Source organism: Alternaria viburni, assembly GCF_023758015.1.
Source record: "Alternaria viburni strain BMP 2772 chromosome Unknown scaffold_22, whole genome shotgun sequence".
NCBI lineage: Eukaryota > Fungi > Ascomycota > Dothideomycetes > Pleosporales > Pleosporaceae > Alternaria > Alternaria viburni.
In genome coordinates, this window is record NW_026055791.1 from 359,696 (window position 1) to 385,603 (window position 25,908).

Below are 25,908 nucleotides of genomic sequence, written 5' to 3' on the forward strand. Positions count from 1 at the left end.
CCGGCGCGCGTGCTCGTGGCCGCACGGTGATGTCCTTGGGAAGCCTATGGGAACCTGTGTCCGATGAGCACTCAATATCTATCTAGGTAGATCTGAACATAACATACCATCGTGCAGGGTGTTGACAAGCGAGCTGCGCCGTGCTATCTCCTGCATAACTCTATTCTGGGGGATCTCACGTCCTTTGAACAACACTTCGACTTGCTCAAGATCAATCGAGTTCTCCGTCAAATGCCTGATAGTTGCTGCCCATTCCGCCGCTGTCAGATTCTTCCGCAGCTCCCATTTGCGGAAATGCCTTTCGTATTGTGATTTGCTTCTTAGCGTTAGTATTCTTCTACTTATGATGCAGCAATGGTGGAAGTACCTAGCGACAAAACCATAATGCTTCTTCATATGCGCATCGATCTTATCGAGTGATGTTTCCCAGTAAAGGCTCTCGATCGTCGTGCGATAGCGATTCCATATTGCTTCATCGAGTCTGCCGGTCTTGACAGTGTTGTTCATCTTGTGCAGCGGAGTGTGAGGCTGAGGAGAAGAGAGGAAGAAGCAGGGCACCGACCAGGCTGAAAGTTTTGGAGCATGCCTAGATATTTGACCGCTCAAGCTTGTATTCCAAGCCGTGCCTGACGCATGCTGCGCCTGTCCGCCACGTCTGGTGTGCACCAACAACACGACATCGGGTCCCCTACCTCAGTCAGCCGCATACTAGTTGACCAATCATGCAAAACCTGGCTGCCGCAAGATTTTGTAAACTAACAAAATGACCCATGGTGGAACTGACCAATTGTGCAAAACCTGCGCGCGGCACGGAACTTCAACACAACATAAAACAAAATCTTGGGTTGTATGATGACAGCAAGTGACCCAATCCGGTTAAAGCAAGATTCTGTAAAGATGACCCACCCTGTTATGCCTGGTTGAATGGAGGCGGAGCGCATGTTGACCAATTATGCAAAACCTGCAAAAGTACCATTACAGATTCTGTAGAGGCTTCAAGAGCAGATTCTGCTTTTGAGCATATGATAAGACGGAATGGAGGATGCGCTCTTCCTCGAACGTCACATTCCTCTTCATACTCTGCGTTGACGGTTATCAGTAGTATTACACCAACTTTACGATGTCTTCCTGGTCGATTGAAGCAATCATAGCTTTCGTTACCTTACTAGCCACCTGCATCCCTCTCCTAGCATACTTCTTGCGCAGATTCATGCCTCGTCGTCAGATCGCGCGCTCGGAAGTCGGTATGTTGATTGATCTTCATCGTTGTCCTAGCTCTGCTTCTGACAAATACCAGATGTTGAGCTTGGAGAGATGAACGCGAACCATGATCGTGCCGTCGCCCTTGCAGACTTTGGGATACGTAAAAGCCGTACACGGTAAGAAGATCCCGCAACACCTGGGCTCCGGATGCTAACGAACGTTTGCGTTAGTTCGATGACTTTGTAATGAGGTCAACACTCAACGCCGTCGACGCATAGCATGAGATGTCGTCATGCTTGGGAGAGTGGTCGCATCCAATCTTCGTAACATCCCACGGCGTTCCAGGGTTTCATCAGAGTTGGCTATTGGCATGGACGGAGTGGTCTCAGATCTGTTGTACAATTAACGCGCTGAGGAAAGTGAAGACATGACAGAGATATGGCGGCACATGAGCGTTGGTCGGGTGACGGTATAGCAACAATGGAGTCTTATATCGCTTCATCCAGCATCAAGCGCCGGGTGTCTTCGCCCCATTAACTTCATTGGACTCTTATTGCAAACTCCAAACGCCCAAGCTCAATTGCAGGATGTGTTCTGAAGCACCCCTCATAAGCAACGCGGGAATGGCCTGACGAGGCATGGTATCCAACCCTCAAGCTTTATTCAACTCCAATTCCAGCGGTAATGTCGCCGTTCCTCAAAGGAAGTAGTCCGCTACTGGCTTCTTCGCCGGCATGCCTCGCGAGTCCTGGGGAGCAGCTTCAAACACCCGGTACCGCCGTCCTGGACCGTCCCTGTTCTTCTGATAAGTGTCGTTGAGTACGGAACTCAGTCGCCTCTCGCCGTTTGGTCCAGCGTTGGAGCCTAGCACCCAGCCTCCACCACCGCCTGCTCTGTCGCCGTTTGATCTCCTTTGGAAACCAGCGTTTGATCCATCCTCGCCAAGTTCCAAGATGGCGGCTACGTTGCCGCAACGGTAGCAGTAGTTTGGCGCTGACCAGACAGTGACAATTGTTGAGTCGAACATTTCCTTAAAACCTTCCATGACCAATTGATGTGCTCTTGCGATGAGACTGAGGTCGTTCTTATGGTTGAACGTTTTGACAATATCGGCTCCAAATAGAAAGCCTGCACCACGCGGTGACAGGCCCCATCCGTCAATCTCATCGGGATCGGACCAGAGGAGATCACACATAGCTCCTTCGTGTGGCACCTCTTGCTTTCGGTCCAAAAGCCGAATCTTATCCACAGAGTCGACGAGCGGTGACAGTCCTCCGTGTACGCATAAGATCGCTCCGGTATCGTTTCGAGCTGAGCCGTTGGCAGACGAGGTTGCGCCCGTTCCTGCAGGGCCAACTCGTCCGGGTGTTGGGGCGACGGGGGACGAGGAGCCCATGTTTGCGCTAACTTGCGAGGCGGCGCTTGACTGGGAGTCCGAGTTGCGTGCGTAGCGGTACATAACCTCGCCGTTCGCGTTGAGCGTTTCAATCTCGATGTCTTGGTCAATGTCGGGCATGTTCTCTGCGTTGCTGGACTCGGCTATGGGGCCATCGGTGGCTTGGAGCGATGTTGCGGCGCCTTGTACGAGAGCACCGAGGGCTAGGTAATCAAAGACTTCGCAGCAATACCTGCCAATGTTAGCATTGACTCAATATCAGGAGCACGGGATCACGAGCTACCTCCAAACGTTTGCGCTGCCGTATTTCCGTAAGCACTCATCGTAAAACCCGTATACAGTCGTGATCTGGCGAGACTCGTGGTTGCCTCTGATGAGCGTTATTCGGTCTGGGTAACGAACTTTGAGGCATAGAAGCAGGAGGAAAGATTCGAGCGAGTAGAAACCGCGGTCAACAAAGTCGCCTGCATACAGTCAGTGCGGAGCAACATGGCGGGATTCGGTTGGCTTGCCCATAAAGAGGTAGTTCGTGTCCGGTACGTCTCCACCAACCCGGAAGAGCTCCATCAGGTCGTGAAATTGGCCATGAATATCACCACATATCTAGCAACGCCATGCGATTAGCTATGCCCAGGTGACGACTCAGTATAGTGCCTACCGTTACGGGCGCATCCACCCCAACCACGTTGCCTTCCTCGATCAACAGCTCGCGTGCCTTGTAACATAGCTCTCGGACTTGGTTCTCGGGTATCGGACGACATGCGCGAAGCTGCTGGATAGCTCTGCGATCGGTGTCAGCCCCATATATCGTACGTATGCTAGTCGGCTGAGTGGCTATCCATACTTGTCGAGGTCGCTACCACCGGCGCTCATGGCGACGGCTATGCGCTATACGCCCGCGCAGGGCTTTCGGGACGTATAAAGTCTTTTGTTGGCAATTGCGTGCGTAATGCGTCTGCAGCTATGCGAGCTGTTCGTAACAGAAGATTCTGGTGGGCGGGAACTGTACGGAGGGTGGCGGTACGCGTGTGGCGCGTTACAGATGTAGTGAATGCGCGGGTCTCGTGACTATGTGATAGTTGTATAGGACTATTAAGCTGAAGATAGCGAATGTTGAAGGGCGGTAGCTCTGTAACAGGTGAACAAGTCAAGGTGGTGGGCTGGTGGAGGTCGAGGGCCAGAGATCCACAGCGGGCATGCGAATGCGCAGGGATGTTGGTCCAAGCCCGTCCAGCTAGCTCCGCCGTCCATGTTCACTCCACCAGAACACCATCACCACCGCCAACCCCGCTCCCCCGCCGTCCACATCTGCTCGAGGCATCTCAATTGGCACAGTATGCTCTGAGCGACTATCGCAATTCCACCCACCAGCCGTTAACGACTCTCCAGGCCCAGTGATGCCTCCGCAATTCGCTCTCTAATTTCTCAACCCACACACACAACATGCCTCCACATCTCCACCCGCGGTCGCGCATGACGACCTCACTCTTTGGAACGACGCTCATGGTCTCATTTCTCGTCGTCGCCGCTCCACATCTGATACCCTGCCCGGTCGACCCTCGCACACTCGCCGATTCCGCAGACCCCACAGGAGAGAACAGGCGGAGACGGCGGCGGAGAGTGCCGGAAGACGAGAGCTGCAATGGCGTCATGAGCGAGGAGCGGAGGAGGCAGCGCCTGATTGAAGAGAAATTGGCGGCGAAGAGGGAATGCCCAGTGCCCAAGCCTGGTGGTCTGATTGGGCAGGTGCTGGGTGTACAAGACGACGAGGGCAAAGAAGAACAACAACTGACCATCTTGCAACGAGTCGAGAAGATGGTGTGCAAGCCCCGGGGAAAGAACGACAATCAATAACAGGAGGCGTGGGAGAAGATTCAACAAACAAACGTATCATGGCTGCATGCGCCCACAGACCTGGGATAAGACAGCCACGCCAGTGCGACCACTGCACGCACCCATCTGTACATATACCGCGATATTAGAAAGGATTGCATTAGACTGTATATAAGCAGGACCAAGTCCTGGTCGAACACCCAACACCCACTCCTTTCTGTGTACATATCTACCACAGTGCTGTTCTGTATTTCATGAGAGTGCAGAAGGACGTGCATCAAGAGAGTTTATCACAGTGCTCTGGTGCATGCAGCGAGACCCTGACGCGTATTGGGTAGTGCAACGCAAAGCAACGTGCTCGCGCGTCGCGTAGCGTGAACCCACTACGTCATGAACTCTCGCCAGCCACCTCCCTTCGCTGCCACCGCTTCTTACCTTAACACCAGCATCCAAGAAAGTAGTTCATGATCAGAAACGCGATCAAGATGCCTTCGGAACCTTTAACAAAAGCCCAGCGGATGAGCTACCGCATCGGCCGCGGCGAACAAGGCGTTCTAACATTCGAGCCCTACAAGTCCGAGATACTTCCTTTATGGCGTTTCAAAACACCTGCTATCGCACAAAAGTCCTCATCTGAGATCTACGCCAGATTTCTGGAGTACGACCAGAAAGACGACTTCGTTGGCATGGACATGTCCCGCAAGTTCTTGCAGATGGGAATGACCAGGGCAAAGAGATATGCAAACCATGCTGGAGGAAGAAAGTACGACAAAAAGACCGGAGAGCAACTAGAGAGAAGCAAGGGCCACGAGGGGCAGGATGAGAAACTGGAGGCTAGCATCATCTTCAGGGAGGTTTGGGAGAAGGCCAAGTTGCACGAGGGCTACGTTGACAAGAAGGAGAGGTTCATGAAGGAGCAAAAAGAGTGGGACAAAGAACAGAAGAAGGAGGCCAAAAAGTGAGGGACCACAACGATGCCGACCTACCACCAAAACAGCACGCACTACATCCACCAACGAAGCAAAAAGAGAGGATGAGCATTCTAAGACTCGAACTTAGATCTCTCGTTACACCCGCATCTGCTTCAGAATGGCACCAACTATAAACAGAGTGGACCTAGATCAATATCAACAGTCCAAGGCGCGATCAAGCGCCCGCTCCTGAGAAGGTCTGCGGATATTTTGGCACGAGCGTCATACCATTAGACTAAATGCTCTGTGGTCTGTTGCTAGATGAGAAGATGAACAATCTTATGTATGCAGACCAGGGAATCAGGCGGGTCTCAGTGCCGAGACAAATTGAGAATAACACATCCCATCCATGGTACTGCGGTGACGCAGAGCGAGACGAGCCACTTATAACTCCTGAAATACATGACCACTACATACGCAAAGGTACTCCTTATTAAATGAGAGAGATCGCAATCCTTAGACTCTGAGAATATGACATCGGATGCGCAGGGTGCGCCCCTTTACCTAGCAGACGGCGGACTACATAGACAACTCCAGGCTCTAATTTATATAGACAAGAGAGACGACTTCACATACAAGCAGCAAAATGACAGGATATGTACTTATCTAGTGTAAATGCTTAGCGGTACGTATCTGGTCACCTGTTGTCTCTACTTAGGCTCTTTGCTACGAGCGGGACAGGGAGAGATTAGCAGTGCTATAGCTGTGTTGAGCACGATAGAATACAAAAGGCCTTAATATGCAGGACAGTCAGCACACATTCGAAGCAACGGCAGAGGCAAAAACAAATAGGCTCTATGCGGATCGAACGCATGTCTCTCGAAAGCTGTCATCGTCTAGTCTGCTACAGACTTGAAGGAAGATTTCACTCTACCCTAGGGCCGACGGCCGAAACCTTGGCGCATGCCCGGTTTCTTGACCCCTACTCACACGGTTAAGTGTCAGGCCTGTATAACTCTACGTTGCATCCGAGTGTCTTACCACTGGACTAAGAGCCCTCGTTCGGGTGGATAGAAGATGCGGAAACTAACGTAATCTTATTAAGCTGGAAGATACTAGGGCAAACAAGGGATAGAAGAGTTCACGGATCTACGTCCATATCTACGTAGAACAAAGTGTGGTAGTATTAAACGTCGTGACGGACAACAGCAAACGTATGTAAGTGATCTATTGACTGGAGACATCAATCGGATAGGCCTTCCAAAGTCATGCTTTTGTATCTTTCCATCTCTTGGTACAACAAAATCCTAATTCTTCCCTGCTATCGAATGAGGCCGACGCGCTGTTGGATCGCTCTTTTCTCTTCATCCGCTCTTCTCACTACTTTCGGTATTCTGCGCCATCTTCCGCTTCGCTTGCGGTGTCTCAAAATTCGGATTCGCACTCATCTCCCCCTCCTCTTTCGCATACGTCTTCTCCACATCCCACATGATCAACCCACCCTTCTCCGACAACTTAATCGCCTGACCCCTATCCTCCATGCTCATACTGCACACATCCTTATGCACAGCCCAATCCCCTTTCTGACAAACATCCGAACAGTACGTCGACGTACCACACCTTCCACAACGCTGCAACGCAACACCCGTCTTCTTGCAAGCCGTACACCTCGAAAGATCGAGAGAAGAATACAGCCAATGCGGACTCATCGGAATACCATCACCCCAAACATCCATCGGCGCATACTCCACAAAGAACCGATGCTTCATCTTCTTCCCCGTCTCCCACCTCTTCTCCCTCACAATCTTTTCCACAAACTCTTTACCCAGCTTCTCAATCTCCTCTGGATCTGTGACGTCTTCCTCGCCCAACATACTCTCTTTGGGATTCGGTATCCACTTCCCTCTGTCTTCACCTTCTAGAACAATGTTGTAGGTAAGCATCAACGTCCAATTATCGCCGCTGCTATCCAGACTGCCGAAAGTAATTTGGTTGCCTATGCGCCCGATTTCGATTTTCGATCCTTCGGGTGTGCCTTCGGCGATGCTTAGGGTCCATGTTAAGGAGAACCAGGCATCTAGATCTAGGAAGGCTGCAAGTGCGTTTGGATGCCATTTGTATAAGACTGTTGCTAGACCGATTGCTGGGGTAATGCTTTCGCCAGTGGTCTCGGGAGTGAGACTGGAAGGATCGATGATGCTGAGAGGGGAGCCATTGAGATTTAATGCAGCTTTTGAGTGGTCTGGTAGTCTGAAATCGGATAGTGGAATAAGTTGAGAGTCCATGGCGTGATGTGTGTTGTGCTGCATTGAGCGAGCGAATTGGAAAGTGCAAAGAGTGTGTAAGTGGGGCCCCCGCTTGGATTTTGATTGGTCCTACTAGGAAGGTGAGGGTGAGCCTCCGTCAACAAAAGAATTGACTGGGAAGGAATCATTTACGAAGCGAGACATTTGTATCACTGGTAAACATCAAATTTTCAGACTACTCCTTTGATTCATGCATGAAGCTATAGGCCCGGTTATCGTTTACGTTCAATATCTAGCTTCCATGCTCTTAGTTGCCTCCGTATCCTTGAAGCGGGTGTGGCTTAGGGCCTTGCAGTATTGGTACGCTCTCCAGAGGTCCAGCAAACGCCAGGAGACCAACGTCGGAACTGGTCATGTTGTTCTTGTACTTGTTACCAATAAACTCGAACAGGAAGTTCATTGGGAAGCCAATCTCGAAAGGAACAGCGGAATCAATGTCATCAATCTCTTCCTCGCTCAACTCGATTGCCAACGCCTCGATGTTACCGTTAAGATGGTCGATCTTGCGGCCGCCAACGATTGGGTACACGAAGGGGTACTTGTGGCGTACATAGGCCAGGGCGATGCTGGTGACCTGTGTCTTCTTTTGGTCGGCGATGGCTTCGAGCTTCTTGGAGATTTCGATGTGCTTCTCGGAAGCTGGGCCAGTGTTACGACCTTGCTCGTTGTTCTTGCGCTTCTCTTCGGTGGTGAAGTTGCCGCCACCAAGGGCACCCCACGGGCACAGAGCCATGCCTTCTTCGCGTGCCATCGGGATGATCTCACGCTCGAAGTCACGATCGGCTGCGGACCAGCGGCCTTGGTAGACACTGAAGCCACGGAGGCCGTGGTTGCGGGCATCTGAATTTCTCGTTAGTTACGGATACGAAGTCTTGCCAAATATCTATACTTACATTCATTCGCTTTGCTGACAACCCAGGCAGGCGTGTCGCTGATTCCGAGGTATAGAACATTTCCAGAGTTGACGACGGCGTTAAGCGATTGCATCAACTCAGGGATAGATGTCGTGAAGTCCCACCAGTGCACGTACAGCAGGTCGATGTAATCAGTCTGGAGCTTCTTGAGGGATGCCTCAAGCGAGACGCGGAGCGACTTCGTGCTGTTACCAGCGTAGTTGATACGTTGTCGGGGAGAGTTGTTTGGGTCAGGGAAGTAGGTGGTAAACTTGGTGGCTATGACCATTTCGTGTCGTACGCCTCGCTCTTTCATCCACTCGCCGATCCAGGTCTCAGACTCCTCGTTCTGGTAGTTGTTTGCGCTATGACAATGTCAGCTTCCATCATCACCACGACGTGCCCAAATGGATGGTATAAAGCCTTACGTATCAATGAAGTTTCCACCTTGCTTGTGGAAGAAATCAAGAATCTCAAACACGGTCTTCTTATCACACTTCCCCATCATGCCCTCCCACGCATCGCCAAAATTCATCGTTCCCAAGCAAAGAGGAGAAACGCGAATGCCGGCAGTGGGCGACATGACGCGGTGGAAGTCCAGGAGGGACGCAGCCTTGGGTACGTCACCCAATGGAGAAGGCATCTTGAAAAAGTAGTTGGGAAACTTTGGAAAGGTAGTGGAGTTTAGGAGATGGAGATGGAAGTGCGAGGTACTGTGAGGGGCCTATTGCAGGACTCGGCCTCTTCTTATATCTCCTGAATCTTCACATGCGTATGACGTGTTACGCTGGAGTACCTCAGGGTCCATCTTCGGTCTCTTCGTCTATTGCGTCCAAGTTCGAGACTGCCGACGGTTGTCGGGGCCGATCTTTGTCGGATGGCGGTAAGACGGTGGAGGAACACCATCCCAAGGTCTCCCATGTTCAATGCGGGGATATCTGGTCATGGTAGATGCTATCTCCGCTAAGGTCCGAGCCAAATATCGTCAAGCTTCACGTGTCGGACGAGTGCAGGCGGCGCCAAGATTGGTGCCCTCCTTAAATTCGGACCGGCTCAGAGAATCCAGTAGAGTTTCTGGTGAAGTTGAAGATGGTAGCAGACTAGTGGTACCAGTCTGGCGGATGTACGGACATTAGCATGTCGGCAACCTGCATGACGAGGCAGAGTGCAAAAGTCCTGGCCTCAATTGCACATTTCAACTCCATTGTGATACTCCCGGTCTCGGGTTGAGGCTGCCCCAGACATGGACTGAAACACGTGAAGGCTTTATCGGAAGCAGTCTCTTTGCTAGATACACATGGAGAGAATATTTGATGTATTGGTGGGCACAGGAACAACCTTGGCCAAAGATGCAAAGCTACCGACAGTACATGATCCAATAGTAAATGTAAAATTACACGTAAACTTTTCAGGGTATCCGTGCCATGCAAGACTCCAAGTAAATGCAGCAAGATCAAGAACAACAGCAGCTGTAAGAGTACACGTCTCAGCCTACTAGTTCCTCTTCTTTTTCTTCTTCCTATTCCGGCTCTTCTTCTTCATTTCTTCACCACCGCCGACGTCGACTTCTGGCCCAGCTGCGTCGAGGCGGATGTTACCATACTTCTGCCGGATCTCGTGCTCGAAGCTGTCTTTTTCCAACCTGAACAGCGCCATGGTAGCCCTAGCATCCTCAACCGAGCTATGAGCACCGACTTGAATCTCTACACCCAGTAGTTTGTCTGCCAATAGCTTCAAGCCTGGGGTGCGCCCCGGTATTATGGCCAACTCTCTAAACTTCGAGAACTTGGATGTGTCGCGAATGAAGCGCTTGTCGTGCTTCAAGATGAGCACGTCGAGATCGTTCTTCACCGCGTGACCGACGAGTATGCGCCCGGTGAGGAGGATCTTGAGGTCGTTTCGTACTTCGTCGAAGGGTCGCGCGACGTCTTTGCGGAGATGTCTAGGCTCGATGCCGGAGACAGCGGTTCGATAGTCGGTAACTTCGATTCCTCGGGGTACCTGAACGTAGGAATCGTAGACCTGATGACCATGAAAGTTGACTAGCGACACTCTTGCCAGCGCAGAGTCACGGTTGGGCTCTGGGCCAACTCCCACCATCTCACAATCTAATGCGACATATTTCCCGGGCAGCGCTACCTCTGATACGCCCTCGTTTTCTATATCGGGAAAGTCGGGGTGTGGTTCGAGGATGGACACCGCTGCCGCGGCATCCTTCGGGTCGCTCAGAAGGGGTGTCTTCTTGAGAGAGGGCATCGAGATGCTTTTGGAGAGGGTTTTGGCGTTATGCTGCTTGGCTGAAGCGCCGACAGACGCGGGCTCCTCCATCTTCTGTCGCTTTCTCGAGGGCAGAGGTTTTCGCGGTGTGTTCTTCTGGGAGCCGTTTACAACTTTTGGTGATGCATCTCCGTGCTTCCCATTGGCGTGCTGAGGTCTCTTGCGCTTGAGCGAAGACTGCTTCTCGTCCTCGAACTTCTTGTTCTTCGGAGGTGTCGCGGGCGTTGAAGGCTTGAGTCGCTGTTGCAGTATCTTCCAGTTGCAGGACAGAGTGCTGGGATCGATTGGAGCCATGTTGTCGTCACCTGCGCGGCATAGCGGTGTGAGGGTCGTCCTGTCAGTGGTTGTCGAGGATGTTGGCCGTTTGCGCTTCTCCGCTCAGTCCCCGCGAGCAAAAGTTCAAACCCGCGCTAGCACCTTCCAGATGTCGGCTCGAACGCGACGCAAAGGCCCGATCGGCAGGCGGCAACATCGCGACTGAGCCCAGCACCCCCAACATCATCGCGACATCAAACCTCACAACGAGCTCCAAAATCTACCAGAATCGAGAAACGCGTGTCGCATCGCCATGGCGCCTCGAGAAAACTCGCATGAGCCCTCCGGGACGCCGGCGCCCGTAGAAACAGGCTTTGCCACTCTTGCACAGCTGAGGTAAGTGCGACACCATGCGCACAGTTTGATTATGTATGCTGACGCGCTGCGTGCAGGACTGGCGTGAAGGCGTGGGTTGAGAAGGTACGTGACTAGCGCGCAACACCGCGATGTGCATTGCAAACCCCAGCCGCATGAACACTAAAACAGCAACACCAATACTTGTTGGTATATAGACTAACACGATACAGGATGGCGAGAAGCGCAAAGCTGAGATTTTGTCCATCCAAACCAGGCAGGGAAGGCCCAAGTTCTACGTTCATTATGAAGAGTTCAACAAGCGTCTGGATGAGTGGATCGAAGCCGAACGGATAGATCTATCAAGAGAAGTCGAGTGGCCAGCGCCCGAGAAAGCAGACAAAAAGAAGGGCACTGCCGTTAAGACCGACAAGGCACCTTCAAAGTCTGATCAGAAGAACCTCAAGCGATCCCGCAGCAAACTTGATCGTGAGATCTCAGGCACACCAGAATCGACGTCTAGCAACCTGCCAGGCAAAGCACCGAGGCCGTCCAAAGCAAGTGGCAAGGAGAACCAAGAACTCATAGTCACGAGCGAAGTCACAGAAGGCACACCGAAACCCGAGGATGAGGAGATGGACCTTGTCGACGTGCAGGATGCCGCCGCAGCAGCCAAGGCCATGCCACCCCAGGATTACTCGAGAGAAGATGAAATCGAGAAGCTACGTACATCCGGGTCTATGACCCAAAACCAGACCGAGATTTCGCGGGTGCGTAACTTGGAGAAGATCCAGATGGGCAAATTCGAGGTCGAGCCTTGGTACTTCTCACCCTACCCAGTGGACTTTGTCGACTCAGATGTAGTGTACATCTGCGAATTCTGCCTTGGTTACTATGGTGAAGTAACGCAGTTCGAGCGCCACCGCACAAAGTGCCACCTGCTCCACCCACCCGGCAACGAGATATACCGAGACGACTATGTGTCCTTCTTCGAGATTGACGGGAGGCGGCAGCGGACATGGTGTCGAAACCTCTGTCTACTTTCGAAGCTGTTCCTGGACCATAAGACGTTATACTACGATGTCGACCCTTTCTTGTTCTACTGCATGTGCACGCGCGACGAACATGGCTGCCATTTTGTGGGCTACTTTTCCAAAGAGAAAGAATCGGCAGAAGGCTACAACGTGGCCTGTATTCTCACCCTACCTCAATACCAACGAAAAGGATTCGGTAAACTGCTTATCGACTTTTCCTACCTTCTTTCCAAGCGTGAAAACAAGCTCGGGTCTCCAGAGAAGCCGTTGTCTGATCTGGGTCTGCTCGGATACCGTGCCTACTGGCAGGAGATTCTCGTCGATATTCTAATGGAGCCTGGCCGAACCGAGGCTAACATCGAGGATTTGGGTGCTGCGACGGCGATGACGACGAACGATGTGCTGCATACCCTGCAAAATCTAAACATGCTGCGATACAGCAAGAACCAGCACGTTGTCGTTCTCACAGATGCAGTTATCGCGCAACGGGAGAGACAGAAGGCGAAGGAGAAGCTGAAGGGCAAGAGGAGCATCGATCCTGATCGTTTGATTTGGAAACCACCTGTGTTCTCGGCCGCAAGCAGGACATGGAACTGGTGAACGTTTGCACTGGGTATGTTTATCGGCGCAATTCTTTTGGTCAATATTCTGATCAGTGAGCATTGGCTTGGCGCATGGTGTTGGCTGTTACTTCTTCATGGTATACCCAGACCCATATTGATATCATTGTAGATCGTCCATCGTCTGCCCAATTCGTTCCGCTTCCATCCTGGTGTTTCTTCCCTTATCCAGTGCCGTCGAACCACTCGAAGCATGTCATTCTGCTTGCGGCTTCCTCAAATCTCCACTCCAGCATCACATCTCTCTGTATCGCCTCTCCAGTGTGCGCCCCAATCTTACTAGTCTTCAACACACCCCTCAACTCTTCAACAACATCTCCCATCCTAACACCTTTTTCTCGCTCCACCCTCACACAACGCTGCTGCCAATCTCTTCTTCCATGTCGATGTAGTACATTGCGATACTCCCGATCCCACTCCGCACCGTCCACACAGTATACCTCGATACTCCGCGTCACGGGTCTCGTCAAGTATGCACTCATACTAATTCTACCCTCTTCAGTCTCGTTCTCACACCCCGCCAACCACTCATGAAATTCCCTGACGCTCATTCGCGTCCTAAAACAGATCCCCATCTCTCCCCTCGCCATCTCGTCCAGCCCACCTATCAATTCACACACATGCTTCCCCAGCCAAGGATGCAAAAACGGGACAAGCGCGGAGAGAATATTCCCATAAGCGCCTTCATGCCAAAAGTAGTAGTCATCCGAGATATCCAGTGGCAAGCCAGGATTCATCCACTGTGTTGTTCGTGCGAGAATGTCTTGGGCGAGAGAGGAAACAAATTGCGGTAGTCTGTCAAGGGTCTCGGGCTTTGTAGCAGTGGAGGGGATTGCTGATGAAGCGTCGCGAAGAGGAAGAAGGCGCGGAGGGAGATTAAGGCGAAGTGTTTCTCTCCAGTGCTTGGAGACAGAAGCGTATATGGGGAGTTCAGAAGGGGGGAGGAGAGTGACGATCTGGATGAGGAGTTCTGGGAGGAGGAATATGCGATGCATCTTGCACAGGTGTCGCAATGGAAAGATTGGACCAGATTTGGCTGTGATAGATAATTAAGGCTTTATAGTACTACATACTGGCACGAAGAGCTGAAAGCAAGCTGAATGTTCCGCATGGTATATGCTTATCGCCGTCCCCATTCCGCTTCCGCTATCTTACACAACAGGTAGTCAGCCAGCTCACGTCAGCGGTGCAATCAATGTCGTGCTCGTAACGTGCATGCGCTTTCATTCGTTGGACATGATGCGAGCCGCCTATTGCGGGGAGCTAGGTGTGCTTGGCTGGATTACGGAATACTTCGGGTTATATAGCAACATAATAACGCCTACGCCAAAACAGCCATCAACCCCACGATACCACCCGAGCCAATAGCTACTGCCCTCAGCATGTTCAACTTGCCGAACTTGTCCAACAGCTCATTTACCTCTTGATCCTCTGCTTGAGTACTCTTCCTCTCCGTTTTCTCTTGTGGTACACTCAAATCCTTCCATTGACTCACGTCATCCTTGCTATCCACGGATTCATCAGCGCTCCGCTCTTTCGACCCAGCCTTTTCTCGGTACTCGGCAGACGCCTTACTGCGGCTCCCGCCTAGATCTTCATTCTTCTTGATAAGGGCGAAGTTCGTGGGTATCATGGCCAGACCCGTGATTGGCGCGATGCTGAAAGAAAGCGCGGCGGCGACGAGATAAAGACCTGGCTTGCCCTTGACGGCATGCTGAACGATTGAGGAAATCGAGTTGACGGAAGATGGTGGGAGAGCTTTGTAAGCGAGATAGACGAAGCCGAATGCGGATGTGATTGCGGCTGTTGGAAACGTGTGGGAGCCTCTTGAGAAGAGCCAGCGTATCATTGGAAGAGATCGAGATGCTGGCTGTGATTGTAACATTGGAACGTCGAAGAGAGATAATGCTGCTATGCCGCCCGACGCTAACAGCGCGGTGGATATGCTCAAGATCTGTATGGTTTGTGTCGCGGACATGTTGGACGGTGCGAGATTGTATTGTGGGATATTCTTGAAGATGGTTTCCAATTTGTGACCGACTCACGAGAAGCAGGCACGATTTGCTATATACTTGAGCGTGATGTGGTCATCCTGTTGGTACACAACGCGTTCCGCGGGTCCCGCAATGTTAGTGGTCTCAAAATGATGTCATGGTGGCCTATCATCAACCTTCGCATTTCTCGTACTAGACGAACACTTCGGTCACGGTGTGTTCCAGGCCCGACATTGTCGCAAAGTCGATAAGTCTAATCAGTCCGCTTGCGCACCTTGGGTAGCGCGAACCAGCAAGCAAGCATAACAGCGTACATGCCAAGTGCAACGGGGTGCAGTACCCAAGTACCTAAAGAATCAGTATCCTGATGATTGCGCATAGAATAAAGGTCGCTTACCGGAAGCCTGCGCGAGAACACCAGTTGTGAAGGGCGCAACCGCACCACCTGAGCTTCCTGCTCCGCCAATGAATCCGATTGCGGTGGTCTGAATATGACGAGGCATGAGGCGCGAGAAGATGGTCTGCGCACACGGGTAGACGGGGCCCAACAACAAGCCTAACAAGCATACAGCGACTGCATTTCCGATCAAATTCGGTGTCAACCATGCCAGAAGTTGGAGGGCTATGGTGCCGAGTGTGAGGATGACGACGAATCTTTTCTCTCCTATCCTGGGCGCAGCGTGGGTGAGTACAAAACGACCAAGCGTGATGCCTCCCTATTCGGCAATTAGCAGAAGCGACACAGTATGCAGCAAGTATACATACCCAGAAGCCTGCTGTGACATATCCAACCTTCGCAGGGTCACCGTTGCGGTAGTTGATGAGGTATGAGATGAACCAGCCTGAAATGCTCACTTCGGCTCCTTGGTATGCAAAGATGAACAAGGCGCCGAAGATGGTGACTTTGTTCTTCAAAGCGAGCTTCAGGATCTTCATCTTGGAAGCGGCATCTTCCGCAGCAGTTTGCCTACTGGTCGTGGTCTCCAAGAGGGTCTCCTCAGAGTCTTCCGTGTATGACCAGAAGGACCATGCTGCGAAAGCGATGCAGCAAAGTCGCAGTCCGACAGTAAGAAAGTAGAAGCGCGACCACAGAATTCCTTGTGAGACGATTGCTGTTCCGATTATGGGTGCGACTATTCCACCGACGCCATAACTGCCATGCGAGAGGCCAAGAATGACGGAAGGTGGATGGGTATTCGCACAGTAGACATTGTTGAGGGCCAAATTGATGGCTGCACCGAATCCCAAGAGGAAGAAACTGACATTATCAGCTGTGGGTTACTGAGTTCTAATATCGAATACTTACGATACAACGACCAGAGGATACGGAGGTGTGCAAACAAGGATAACGTATGCGGACAACTGTATCAATTCTGCTATGATCAGAGTCTTTGCCCTTCCGAACTTGCCTAGGATCGTGTTCGTGAAGAAGGCGGCAGAGATGAAACCGATGGCGTTACTAACGAACACCAGAGACATGATGGAGTACGAGATGTGGTAGTACGACTCCATGTATGGGATCAAAGCACCGACGACTGACCACTGGTTAGTCTAAATTCTGATCAAGTAATCCAAAAACGGAAGGTCTATATCAATTTCTCAACTCACCTGAGTCGTTGATTCCGTTGGAGAAGTAGATCAAGCAACAGCAAAGAATTCTCCATTTGGTCATCGGTTGAGCGTTCCAGGTCCTGATAGTACCGACTGCATCCTCTCGATTCGGTGTGGCCGGACGACTCATCTCGAGTTCATTGGGGGTTTTCGGGGTCTGCGCCCCCTTGGGCAATTCATGCTCTGCATACGATGCTTGTCGGCTATCGTCTGTTTTGCGAGAAGCAAAGTCCGCGAGTTCGACGTCCGGTAGTACACCTACATCGCCGAGCGTTTGAGGTGCTTTGCCCTTGCTCTTCTGGTATGTCGGTTCCGGGTTGGTCACTGAGGCAGGCTGAATGTCGAAGAGGCTGTGAAGTTTGGAAGACATGGCTCCAAGCTCCCGGTCTGCGGTGTTCTTTTGCGAACCCGAAGAGGATGTAAAAGCCCTCGACTACGCGCCTGGGGTGTATTCTTTCTGATTGTGCGTCTCAGGTAGCAGGAAGTAATTGGGCGTTCAAGTTCAGTGCAAATGCGAAGGCAAGAGTCATAAATAAGAAAGTAGCCCGAGCGACGACGTGCCAGTGCGGGAGACCCTAGACCCTTAATACGGTAGTCCACGAAGTACTCAACGAGAACACTACTGGCCATCGCAAAGGCTGAGGGCGCTATCGCTGATAAATCATGGGATGCACAATTACCCTACATTACCAGATAAACACGCGCCGGCTCCGACTTGGGGCCTATCACAGCGGGCGGGTAAGTATCGTGTGGTCGCGCTGCAGCAGTGTGGAGATGGTGGACGGTCGGTAAGCAAGTCGATCATAAAGCCTGTAAAATGTTTTGCAGGGACACAGACGCGTCTAATGGTACAGATAGCCGTTCATTCCTGGTAATGGATCCGACAGTCGGAGAAAGATTGGGTCTAGGCCTGTGACCAGAAAGGGCGCAATACCCAGAAGGTGGTGAAAGTGCGAACTTTTGGGGCTCCGAGGGGCGGGGACAACTTCCCCACCGAGCTCGGCCACACCTTCCTGCTTTGAAATTCACGACCACCCCTCCCATATTGTCTCCAAAACTACCACAACCGATAACTTCTCCACCCTGCTTACCAAAGCTCAACCCCAACATGGCCCGTCCAAAGCGCAATGTCCTTGCCACCATAGACAGCACAATCACACCGCCCGACGCTTTGGCGCCAAATCACGCGATCGCGCGCATCACCAAAGCTGAAGGCAAGAACATCTATGCCGCCGAGCTGTCAGATGGCAAGCCTGTCCTTGCAGAGCTGGAAGCGAGGTTCAGATCAACAGTATGGATCAAGAGGGGCAGTTACGTGGTTATAGATATGTCTGCTCTGGCGGACCGTGAGAACAAGCTGGATGGAGAGATCGTGAACGTGGTGCGCGACGAGAAGGCTTGGAGGAAAATGAGCTACTGGTATGTTCCAGCCGGGTATCAAGTAGTATGTGTACAGAGCGCTAACAATAGTATACAGGCCCAAGGAGTTCGTAAAGAAGTCCACGTACGTCCAGGATAGCGACGACGAGGAATCGACTGTCGGCAAGATGCCGCCCAGCGACTCAGACGAGGACTGAGCTCTTCGTCGCATCACTCGGCGTGCGCATGGTCCTCCTCAATTATACCCTTCGTCACGCCCTCGTACTCCTTCCTCGTTCCCCACCATACGCCCGCGACCGTAATCGCTAGAACGCCCACGACCGTCGCCGAGCTTGCCGATGTACTCGGATACACATTCCACGCCCACTCTTGCGCGCCCCACAATGCATACACAACGGCCGGATTGAAACCTGCTTTCCACAGCAGGAATGGTGTGCACCACGCGACATACGCGTAGAACTGGTAGTGCAGACTACGCGCGCATAGCAGGCCAATAGTCATCGCGGTCAACATCGTCGTCATAATGAAATCCGGGGTGATCTTGCTGGACATGGTGTCCTGGTCCCGGGGCTCAATGGCTGGAATACAAAGCTTGAGAAATTCCTTGACATTGCGCTTCGAGGGCTTGATCCAGCGGGTTCGCGCGTACCAGATGAGGAGGCCAACATGCAGAGCGAGTAAGCCAATGGCGAACGGGCGTGAGAGGAACGTAGATTCCGGGACGAAGCGCCAGTTTACAGTCCATTTGTAGAGGAAGGCACGGCTGAGCTCGAAAGCGCGGGCGAAATAGCTTGGTGCGCGCTTCCTGAAGGGGTAGCCATACACAACCTACATTTTGATTAGCATCAATTGATAAGAGTCCATGATGGATGATTTACTTACCGAAACCTGCACGATGATCATGGCCTGTGTCAAGGCTTCTCTTCCACCCAGTTTCATGACCATGAGAATACCCATTGCTGGTAGAGGCAGCAATAGGCTCATCTTGACGTTCAGCCCTGTGCTATACAGCGCGCTCCCCAGATGCCATTGATCGCGTTGATAGCAAAAGACGGCCAGCCAGAAGAACAGCACCGCGAAACAATCATTGAAGCATCGTAGCATGAAAATACTATGCATGCGCTTTGAGAGAATCAACAGCGGGAAAATGTAGGGTGGAACCTATCAACTCGTCAGCTTCTGTTCCATGCCGCCAACATCAACAGCCAGAATGGGAAAGTACTCACCCGCGCCTTCCTATAACATTGAAAAACCACACCAAGCGTAAGCAGATACACTCCCGCGAAAATGTACTGCGCGAGGGCGATATCCCGCCCTTCATCCGTCCACTTGTAGAGCTGCTTGTAGATCCACACATGCGCACCAGGGTACACGAGCGGACCCGTCGAGCCAGCAATATTCTTATAGTCGCGCTCGCCTTTCAGAAAGATGGCTATCTGCTGCATGTACGTCGTCCAGTCAATCTCTGTATCTAAAACTCTCGCTGTTAGGACACGTGGTGCGTTTTCCGTGAGTAAGAAAGGAGCACGAACAAGGTATCTTCTCGATTATCACGCCTGAAAGCGCGGCGTCTGCTACGAGCAGGAGCGGAGTCATCCATCTTGTGTGGTCGGGGTTGTAGGCTAGGTCTTTTGCGCGGGCGAGGAGCGACATGGCGGCGTTTGTTGCACGCGGTTTTGGTGATGGCAAGTTCGGGGGTTAACGTTGGTGTTATAGTTCGCGTCGCGTGTCACGTGGGAAGGAGGTTTGAGGTTTCAAGGATGGCAGTTTCGCGCGACGTGTGTTTCAGGCATCAATTTTCTCGTGTGAGCTGTGGATGGTGGTTTGACGTGGACTGCACGTTTTGTATGGAGTCAGACGCTGTTGTGCTCACGTCCTGGTGTTGTGCTAGTCAAGGCAGGCGCGAGGTTTGCGCGTCGAGCTTCGTTACTCGTTGCGTCGATGCCCTACACGCGATGTTCAATTCGAAAGTTGGTTTTCCGATGGTTCCAGTCGTCTTTTCTACTCGCAGCTCAAATACTTGTCTCACATAGCACGATGCAATTGTCCTAGTTATAATGGCACAAATGATGAAGAAATAAATGTTGCATTAGGTCTAGGCTCTAAGGAATGTCTATACAGGAAGCGCTGAGATGATCATAAACACTGAGAAAGGTCATAGCCTATGCTCAGTACTGGCTGGGTGCCGGGCACGCAGGAGCGGCGGCGGCGGGAAGGGGGACGAAGGTGACATAGGCATCAGAGACACCCTGGCAGACAAAGTCCTTAGGGCCGTTGCCTCCAGCACGGCAGTAGCTGGGAAGAGTGGTGGTACCGACATAGGTGAGGCTGAGGGATGTTAGCAAATTTGAACGAACCGCGCACTCAAAGGTATGGGAGAAACTTACTCGTCGCTGACACCCTGCTTGATGATCAGACCGGAACGGTCGCTTGAGAAAGCGAAGTCGATGAAGCTGTTCTCGCCGCAAGAGTAGAACTTGTTGTCCTCAAGCTTGTCGGCCTGGGAAGAGCAGTTGAAATCGAGGGTACCTCCGTTGGTAGCCTTGATGTTGAACCCGAAGCTGTTGTAGTAGGTTCCCTCAGGCTTGCGTCCGAAGAAGTTGGAGATCTTCCAGACGTAGTCACCCTGGGTAGCAACAGGGCAAGATGCGTCGACCTGGCGGGCCTCGAGAGGTGCGGCGCTGGCAACGGCAGCGGCAGCGAAGAGAGAAGCGATGGTGGTGAACTGCATTTTGATGGAGTTGGTTTGAAGTTGGGATGAAGTGTTGGATAGTGTGGTAGGTTGTAGTTGAGTGTGAGAGTTGCTGTTTGATGATGTCTAGAAAGTGAGATACTTACTGGCATTATATAGTCATCTCACCTCGTATTTGGGGTACTGTACTCCTGCCACGATCATCATGTCCGTCTCGTCCCAAGGTTCAACACGAGAAGATTGACACCAGGCGTCACCCTTGCCTTTACCCACTAGAACATACGAGAAAGGTGTACCATGAAATTTCTCCAGGAACACGAGCATCAGACGATGCCGAGAGCGCCGAAACCACAGTCTACCCCAATTTTGGAGCCTCAGTATCCTTGCCAACGGTGTCACGAACCAGTAGCAGCATCCGGGGTGACCGGATGAGGCGACAGGCATGTCCTATCCGGGCAGTTGGCAGCCCTAGCCGAGCTTGGATCGTGCTAAACATACGAGATGTGACGTCTAGCCCCCGGTGTCTGGCATCACGTTGCAGAGGTGTTAGGCATCGGGATCGCACTAATCGTTCGTCTACTTCTAGGGTATCTTTACCGTTGTTATAAACTAATTATCCTCCGTCGCAGAATCTATCCTCCGCCTCTGCGGCCCTAGTCACAATCCTAGCAAGATCTCCTTCGCGTTGTTATTGTACTGCTTCTAGCTAAAGTCGCCTAGTGCCTCTAGTTGTTCGTGGATTAAGAGAATTATTACGCTAGTGTTAAAAGCAATAATTGCGAGGTCGTAGAGAAAGGTAAGAGCTTCGTATTCCCACAAGGCAAACGAGCGAAGTTCTGCTAAGAAGTTAGAAAGGGCAGGTGTAAGGGACTTCGCTCTAGCTCGCTTGCAAGCTAGGGCTTGCATCCCTTAGCAATACTCCCTCTGCTGTGTGCTGCTTGCTTCCTGCTAGTTCTTAGCGTACTTAGAGAAGTTAAAGCGCTAATAGACTAGGTCTGTGCCGTCTAAGGTAGCTAATATGTACTCGTTGTACCTGGGGACAGCTAGTAAGGTAAGTATGCAAAGTAGCTACATATTTTTTATAACAAAGATAATTTTTAGGGTGTTGTACAGGAATTTAAGCGCTACCTGCGCGAAAATTTATGCTACCTAGAAACAGGCAACCGTAGCATTACGGGATTCGCACTTATAGTACAGCTGCCTCTGCTACTATACTAAACATACCTATCAAATTACAAGTTGAACAACCCAAATCAGACACCTGGTGTGACGTCTAGTAGGATGAACCAGGTCTGCACAGTGGCATTGGGCGCTGCACTGACTGGCCGATCGGCTGTGCAGGGCCTTGGTTCGGAAAACTAACGGCATGACGTCCTGGGCTATATGTATTCTAATTGCTGTTGCAACACCGTACATGCGATGGTACCTACGCAGGCGACTGCTTCTTCCACGTTCGTATCGACGCGGTATACCCTAGAGTGCTCGCGAACGACTATACCTAGGTAGCTTAGCGACACATTGGAAGCGTAAAAGATACATCCTATGTTCCTAAACTCGAGCCTGAGTGCTGTGGACCTGAGGAAGTCGGCCGCGTGAATAATTACTGCAATCTCGTAGAGTTCGATCGGTCCGTTCCCGAACGACCTCATCGTCCACAGAAATGGGTGGTCCGAGTGTGGGGACGAGCGTAATATCAGTAATCGGCGTTGCCTCCATCACCTTGAATAATTCCAAGGTTAGCACGGAGATCACTCGTGAACGAAGGATCGAAATACGACGTCGCTTGGGGTTGAACCGAGATGGTGGAAGGTTGAGCCTTGACATCTGGCAGGAATGGCATCATCGAGCCGGTTGTTGCGGCTGTGGCTGCCGATCACCTGCCTCGCTCGCGCCCAGGGTCCACGCTCAAAGACGGAGCCAGGAGCTAAACAATGACACCAACACCACTGACGCACCATCGGAGTCTGTCCGGCGGCACGCTATATTTGCTATTTTTGGACCCGCGATCGTGGGCTCACGCTCAACGCTGAACGAAAACTTTACGACCCAGGTGCACATCTAACTTCAAGGACTGGCATGCGTGGCGACGAACTCAAACTCACTGCACCCACCGTGCGCAAGGCGACTATCAAGGTACACAGAGATCTGAGACGGCACTCGAATATTTTACGGTTCCGTTCCGTCATTCTCGGAGATCTCGTTGCTTTTGAGACCTGACGGCATCTGCCTTAATTTCGATGGATCACTGAACATCTTGCTAATATGTCGGAGGCTGTCGGGTAGACGATACTGCCCTGGCGTCAATAGGACCGATAAACTATTGGATGTATGGACGCGGTTACGGTGTACGAAGTCAGACAATACTCTTACTGCGGATCTATGGACAAAGAAGAGACACTCACTTCGTGATCAGCGAAAGCTGGTTGGCAAATCCTTCAAGTTCTACCGCTCATGAACGTGGCTGGAGCCATTCGACCATCTTTGATGCTGGGTGCTAGCGGATCAGTAAGGGCACACGTCTTACACAAGATGACACGTAAGACCCTGCCACAATACACATGAGCAGAAGGAGGGGTAAGACCGGATCAACGACACTGAAGAGCACACCATGTGTACCTGTATTGTACATCCAGTGAGCTTGGAAGTTCGTTTGACGCAAGATGATGCAGGAATTTTCCAGTGTTGCAAATTTGGAGATCGAGCTTTCAGAAGCAAACTTGCATGTAGGGGCAAGAAAATCCGAGATGTACCACCATCTGTCACACGCGGTCAGTTACGAGTATCGTTGCAATCTACTGATTGCGGAATGTGTCGCAAGAAGAGGAGGTGTACCACAGTAAGTACCCGTCCTGCTGCCGTTGCTCACCGGTCGGACCACAAGGACAAGATACCCAAGTCAGCAAATTGATGGCAGCATGCATGGAATGCAGTACACGCGGAACAAGACATCTCCCAACAATGGGTACGTACGCAGGATGCTGGCTTCCCCAGACGTTCTCTTGAGTATAAACAGTCGGCATGGGCACTGTTTCATGCTCGTCACTTGCGGTTCCATCGGCTCTCGCTACGCTACCTATCCGTTCCGATATTGTCTGTCTGCCTGACTCATGGATTCTGTTGAGCTCGAAGAACCCTATGACGAGGAAGGCAATTTTAGCTATGGCCATAGCGAGGATGACCTCGACAACGATTACACAGGCAGTGGGGGTGAGCGAAGTGGTGAGGACCGATACGCGAACAGTGAGAGCAATGGAAGCGATGAAGCTCCCGATGATGCTTCAGCAAATGACACGGATGGTGAGCTTAGTGACAGTGTGATTAGCGAAAATCTTTCGATGTCACCAAGCGATGATGACGAGGAAGATGAGGACGAGGAAGATGGAGAGCTCGAGACAGGTAGCATGGAAAGCGATGCTAGTAGCTCAGACGAAGAGGACGAAGAGGACGAAGAGGAGGTGAATGACACAGAAAGCGATGTTAGTGGCTCAGACCAAGGGGATGATGAGGAGGTAAATGACACGGAAAGCGACGATAGTAGCTCAGATAGCGAGGCAGTATCAATCGACGAAGAAATCATCAACCCAGTAAGCGATGAAAGCGGCTCGGATAGTGAAGCAGATGTCTCGATTGGAGAGGGCGCTGGGGCAGACACCTCAGTAGAGTCTGTGGGATACAGCGGCATGTGCAACAATGACAGCACTACACACCATGAGCAAGAAAACGTCTTGACGAGTACGCGGAGTAGCCCGGGAGGGTTGACGGAGTTCAAAAAAGGACAGAACACCGCACCTATCCACCATCACAGCACCTACCAAGCTTATCAACCCAACAAAAACTATCAATCTACATACGACCATCAAGCAACCAACAATTATCAGCTGACGAACACCCACCACCCGTACAGCAACAATGAGAAGACCAGCAACTCCCCGACGATCGTTCAGAGCCGAAAGAAAGTTCCAAGACGTCTTCCTGAAGTACAGACTGTGCTCGATGCGTCGACGCTCAATCGCAGTAATACGCCAGCTGGTGCGCAGAAGATCGCGCATCCAAATGCGATGTCGTCCAAAAAGTCTAGAGATAACGCCCGCAGAACCAACGAAGCTCATCTCTCACACCGTACCAAACCTAATCATGGACACGCCGGACTACCATTCGAAACCAAGAATCCTCGAACATCGAAAGATCTTGAGAAGTCGAAAGCCGGCAATGAAATCAGTATGGCTGACGAGCTCTTCCTTCCGGTCATATCAACTCAATCTACCAAAAGCAACAAAAAGCCCAAAGCAACAAAACGCTCTCCTCGCATGCAGGAGACGGAAAGAACGCCTGTAGCAACTGCAAGTCACATACCCAGCAAGAAAAAGCGAAAGCCTACAGTCCATGAGATGAAGGGAGCTGCAATCCAAGTCCCCACCAACACCAAACAGCAATCCAACAGCAAGGCCAGCGATACGAAGTTATCCAAGAACGACACGCTTCGCTCTCATCCTCGACCACCCCTCGTATCTTCCAGCGACACAGAAGAGACATGGATCCCTACCAGCTTCTCCAACCCCCCTAAGGTTCTTCTCAACGGCCTCTTCACTGGAGTGATGATGCAGAGGCGAAAGTCTACAACAAGCATATTTGATCATGCATCGCATGCAATCATCGGCTTCAGTATGTCGAAAGAGCAAGGCAAGCGGTATGAGGAGGCTGGGATGAAGAAGTACAAGGCGGCCAAGGATGGTTTTACACTGTGGTGGAAGCCTTACACGCCATCGGCGGATTACTTTGATAGGGCAGACGAAGTTGAGTGATATGGAAGGCTGGCCTGTGAGATTCCGGATGATTGCCAATTCTTTTTGTCATGCTGTTGTCAACGTCACATGATGGAGTACCTAATTAACGTAGCCTTTTAATTCATCCCTTCCCAATCAGAGACCGCTAAGTATGCTGCAATGGTCGGAGCGAAGAAGCATGCAAAGCCAAGCCTCTGACGTAGTATCCCAGCCTAAAGCCTGCCCATATGTGGTGCAGGTTAATCGCGACCAAACAGACGATGCCAATAGATAGCTGTAATGCCGACGAACCGGTCAGCACCTCGTAAGATGTACACCGATCAGGACAACACCTAGCCGAACGTCATATGCCTCTTCCAACTCAA

The 25,908-nt window shown here is 51.6% G+C and overlaps 12 protein-coding genes across 12 annotated transcripts; 4 read left to right on the forward strand and 8 right to left on the reverse strand.

Annotated features, from left to right (window-relative positions):
• Window positions 1–1,900: 1,900 nt before the first annotated feature.
• On the reverse strand, window positions 1,901–3,472 carry J4E79_008911 (uncharacterized protein; the record flags this gene model as incomplete). The annotated part of the gene is made up of 5 exons (XM_049357763.1): window positions 1,901–2,831; window positions 2,883–3,063; window positions 3,112–3,202; window positions 3,258–3,381; window positions 3,444–3,472. The coding sequence occupies 5 exons, from the start codon at window positions 3,470–3,472 to the stop codon at window positions 1,901–1,903; spliced, it is 1,356 nt and encodes a 451-aa protein (XP_049207802.1).
• Window positions 3,473–4,042: 570 nt separating this feature from the next.
• J4E79_008912 (uncharacterized protein) lies at window positions 4,043–5,394 on the forward strand (the record flags this gene model as incomplete). The annotated part of the gene is made up of 2 exons (XM_049357764.1): window positions 4,043–4,417; window positions 4,918–5,394. The coding sequence occupies 2 exons, from the start codon at window positions 4,043–4,045 to the stop codon at window positions 5,392–5,394; spliced, it is 852 nt and encodes a 283-aa protein (XP_049207803.1).
• Window positions 5,395–6,707: 1,313 nt separating this feature from the next.
• Window positions 6,708–7,628, reverse strand: J4E79_008913 (uncharacterized protein; the record flags this gene model as incomplete). The annotated part of the gene is made up of 1 exon (XM_049357765.1): window positions 6,708–7,628. One exon carries the CDS (start codon window positions 7,626–7,628, stop codon window positions 6,708–6,710), a length of 921 nt encoding a protein of 306 aa, XP_049207804.1.
• A 268-nt stretch (window positions 7,629–7,896) lies between these two features.
• Window positions 7,897–9,185, reverse strand: J4E79_008914 (uncharacterized protein; the record flags this gene model as incomplete). The annotated part of the gene is made up of 3 exons (XM_049357766.1): window positions 7,897–8,489; window positions 8,543–8,907; window positions 8,971–9,185. 3 exons carry the CDS (start codon window positions 9,183–9,185, stop codon window positions 7,897–7,899), a joined length of 1,173 nt encoding a protein of 390 aa, XP_049207805.1.
• An 851-nt stretch (window positions 9,186–10,036) lies between these two features.
• Window positions 10,037–11,113, reverse strand: J4E79_008915 (uncharacterized protein; the record flags this gene model as incomplete). The annotated part of the gene is made up of 1 exon (XM_049357767.1): window positions 10,037–11,113. The coding sequence occupies one exon, from the start codon at window positions 11,111–11,113 to the stop codon at window positions 10,037–10,039; it is 1,077 nt and encodes a 358-aa protein (XP_049207806.1).
• Window positions 11,114–11,387: 274 nt separating this feature from the next.
• ESA1 (Histone acetyltransferase) lies at window positions 11,388–13,062 on the forward strand (the record flags this gene model as incomplete). Its single annotated transcript, XM_049357768.1, has 3 exons — window positions 11,388–11,470; window positions 11,527–11,554; window positions 11,662–13,062. The coding sequence occupies 3 exons, from the start codon at window positions 11,388–11,390 to the stop codon at window positions 13,060–13,062; spliced, it is 1,512 nt and encodes a 503-aa protein (XP_049207807.1).
• Window positions 13,063–14,403: 1,341 nt separating this feature from the next.
• J4E79_008917 (uncharacterized protein) lies at window positions 14,404–15,060 on the reverse strand (the record flags this gene model as incomplete). Its single annotated transcript, XM_049357769.1, has 1 exon — window positions 14,404–15,060. One exon carries the CDS (start codon window positions 15,058–15,060, stop codon window positions 14,404–14,406), a length of 657 nt encoding a protein of 218 aa, XP_049207808.1.
• Window positions 15,061–15,329: 269 nt separating this feature from the next.
• J4E79_008918 (uncharacterized protein) lies at window positions 15,330–17,057 on the reverse strand (the record flags this gene model as incomplete). The annotated part of the gene is made up of 5 exons (XM_049357770.1): window positions 15,330–15,424; window positions 15,474–15,792; window positions 15,842–16,334; window positions 16,383–16,611; window positions 16,685–17,057. The coding sequence occupies 5 exons, from the start codon at window positions 17,055–17,057 to the stop codon at window positions 15,330–15,332; spliced, it is 1,509 nt and encodes a 502-aa protein (XP_049207809.1).
• Window positions 17,058–17,795: 738 nt separating this feature from the next.
• Window positions 17,796–18,264, forward strand: J4E79_008919 (uncharacterized protein; the record flags this gene model as incomplete). Its single annotated transcript, XM_049357771.1, has 2 exons — window positions 17,796–18,106; window positions 18,165–18,264. 2 exons carry the CDS (start codon window positions 17,796–17,798, stop codon window positions 18,262–18,264), a joined length of 411 nt encoding a protein of 136 aa, XP_049207810.1.
• A 13-nt stretch (window positions 18,265–18,277) lies between these two features.
• On the reverse strand, window positions 18,278–19,720 carry ALG3_2 (dolichyl-P-Man:Man(5)GlcNAc(2)-PP-dolichol alpha-1,3-mannosyltransferase; the record flags this gene model as incomplete). The annotated part of the gene is made up of 4 exons (XM_049357772.1): window positions 18,278–18,895; window positions 18,950–19,228; window positions 19,294–19,538; window positions 19,600–19,720. 4 exons carry the CDS (start codon window positions 19,718–19,720, stop codon window positions 18,278–18,280), a joined length of 1,263 nt encoding a protein of 420 aa, XP_049207811.1.
• A 515-nt stretch (window positions 19,721–20,235) lies between these two features.
• Window positions 20,236–20,798, reverse strand: ALTA1 (Major allergen Alt a 1; the record flags this gene model as incomplete). Its single annotated transcript, XM_049357773.1, has 2 exons — window positions 20,236–20,395; window positions 20,455–20,798. 2 exons carry the CDS (start codon window positions 20,796–20,798, stop codon window positions 20,236–20,238), a joined length of 504 nt encoding a protein of 167 aa, XP_049207812.1.
• Window positions 20,799–23,866: 3,068 nt separating this feature from the next.
• Window positions 23,867–25,561, forward strand: J4E79_008922 (uncharacterized protein; the record flags this gene model as incomplete). Its single annotated transcript, XM_049357774.1, has 2 exons — window positions 23,867–24,491; window positions 24,576–25,561. The coding sequence occupies 2 exons, from the start codon at window positions 23,867–23,869 to the stop codon at window positions 25,559–25,561; spliced, it is 1,611 nt and encodes a 536-aa protein (XP_049207813.1).
• Between the last annotated feature and the right edge of the window lie 347 nt (window positions 25,562–25,908).